Here is a 2,272-nt window from a genome sequence, read left to right as displayed (position 1 = left end):
GTCTGGTTTGGTTTGGTTTAAGATTATGACTGATGTGCTCACCATTTCCAGGGATGTGTTTTTAAGGTTTAAAAAAAAATCCGTTTTAAGTTGTTTAAAACCTTTTTCTTCTCCTTTTACAGGTCATCCTCATAGAATTTTTACCAAAGACACCGATTTTTCGACCAGATTAGCATTTGCTTTATTTATAGAGACTTTCCAAGTGTGTTGTCTCCCAATGGTGCCTTGCTTGGTGCTCTCCTGCTGGTGAAATAATGCTGGTTCTACAGAATCGGGTGGTGTTTTTGTTTGTTTTGTTTTTTAAATAACCGCATGTTCTATGTGTGCATATTTGTCAAACTTTGCAAGTTATTTCATACAGATGTTTAATACTTAAGTTATTGTGCTCTTTTCTGTTATATATTCTGATTTTCAAGGATTACTTTTTGTATTCTCAAAAAAAAAAAAATACATTCGAACTTAGCATAAAATTGGCCAGCCTTTGTTATTTTGTCAACAAGGTTCACATACATAGTCCTTTGTTAATTCCTTAATATAGAAAAACACATTATCTGTTATACCATGCTCATGTACTGGTTTTTTTTCTTCCCTTTAGAGCTTGCCACAATAGTTATTTGAAGACTGTAAGTTTTCTCACATAGTCTTCTGGGCCCCAAGCTGACCCTTCCCAGAGCCTCACGGCTCCTGGTGCTTTGTCTCAGCAGATACAACTTAGCCTTAGGAAGAATTAGCAGCCATTTTGAAAATACCTGTCTTCAAAAGAGATACACACAAATCTCAAGATACATCACAAATAGTGTGCATGTACCTACGATTACTAGAGTTGAAGCTTAGCATAGAGTGGCTTCAGTCTCCCGAGTTCCAGTGGACAGGGCAGTGAGGAAGCTGTGCTCCAGTTATTGTCTATTGCTCAGCAAATCTTACCTACAGAAGTAGAGAATTGTCCTTCTTAAAGTTAAAAGTAAAACATGTGTCCCAATCTAACATAATTGTAGAACAGATGGGTTTCTGAATAGTTTGGAAAGAAAACAAAGTTCTAGAAATAAAAATTATCTGATAATTTGATACCCCACTGTTATATAGTTATATAGAGCAGATAGTTACTAAGAAATGGAGGGTACATTTAATACTATTTTTAGTCTTGCCATTCACTTTCATCTAGTTACGTACTTTTTTGATTGAAAATTGGATTTAAGTTCAGATCAGGTTAGCTTGTTGCTTTTAAATACACACATATATGTATTTTTTTTTTCTGCTTGGTTGTACATATCTCCACACTATAGATTTCTGAATGACCTATGTGTAGACTTTGTTTTTTAAAACCTAAAATTATACACATTTTAATGTGTGTCAAGAACTTGTTCCATACAGTTGTGGTCTAGAGCAATAATGTGAATAACGTTTGAAATTATATGAACTATGCTTAATAATTTGTAAAAAGAATTGGTACTCTCCCTTGTATTAAATCTTTTAAATACCAATTTTGTTAATTTATATACCTATATTTTTAAAAAGTGTTGCTTTGTACTTCTCTGAAGTACTGTGCATACACACACACACACACACACACACACACACTTTAATAGCTAAATGCCACTATCTCATATCCTATATGGGACTTTAGGAATTGTCTTTAAAACTTTGACTTAGGGCAGTCCGATGTCTATGCCTTCCCCTAGCTCCTTCCCCCATCACAGGAAGTTAACAGCTTGAATCCATAGGAAACTCCTGTGAAGCACTAAGTGTACAAAGGATTTTAATGGTTTCACACCTTTATTTAATGTTTGTCTAGCCAGGGTAGGTGTGTCCTGCCACCATAATTAATGCAGTTCAAAGTAATGTGGTTCCAAGATGCAGTGTTCTCTGTGTTTTAGTGTAAAATGATTGTATATTCACACAGTGCTGAATTAGCCTCAGGCCTCAGAAAGTGCAGAAATCCACAATGACCACCCAGACTATGCAAGTGTTCCCTGTGTACAGCTGTCAATCTGTAGAGTGCCACAGCTGTGGATTTAAGAGAAACTGACCTAGTTAAGAGGTCATTTTCCCCTTATTGTTGGTCAGTTGTAGTTTTAAAATTATACTGTAAGAGTATTTTCACAGTTAATATTAAGTGTAGGATTTTAAAAGCTTTTATAACTGAAATTAAAAATGTCTTCAGTGCTGAAAAAATTCCTTAGAAATGTACACTCTCATACTTCACACACATAGAGAGAAGCTAGGGTCCACATGTGTACATTACCATGCACAGTCATGCTCTAAGCACGTAGAG

At 35.3% G+C, this 2,272-nt stretch overlaps 1 protein-coding gene across 1 annotated transcript in view; it reads left to right on the top strand.

Moving 5' to 3' along the window:
- Nucleotides 1-1,481, top strand: part of Chic2 (cysteine rich hydrophobic domain 2) — a 37,062-nt gene extending 35,581 nt beyond the window's left edge. The window contains exon 6 of the mRNA XM_031342756.1: nt 123-1,481. Coding sequence (XP_031198616.1) covers nt 123-173 — 51 coding nt within the window. The 3' untranslated portion in view covers nt 174-1,481. The remainder of the gene's footprint in view (nt 1-122) is intronic.
- The last annotated feature ends 791 nt before the right edge of the window (nt 1,482-2,272 follow it).

This window comes from Mastomys coucha, unplaced genomic scaffold, assembly GCF_008632895.1.
Source record: "Mastomys coucha isolate ucsf_1 unplaced genomic scaffold, UCSF_Mcou_1 pScaffold22, whole genome shotgun sequence".
In the NCBI taxonomy this organism is placed as follows: Eukaryota; Metazoa; Chordata; class Mammalia; order Rodentia; family Muridae; genus Mastomys; species Mastomys coucha.
Note: the sequence above shows the minus strand (reverse complement) of the source record. Positions and strands in the feature narration are given on the sequence as shown.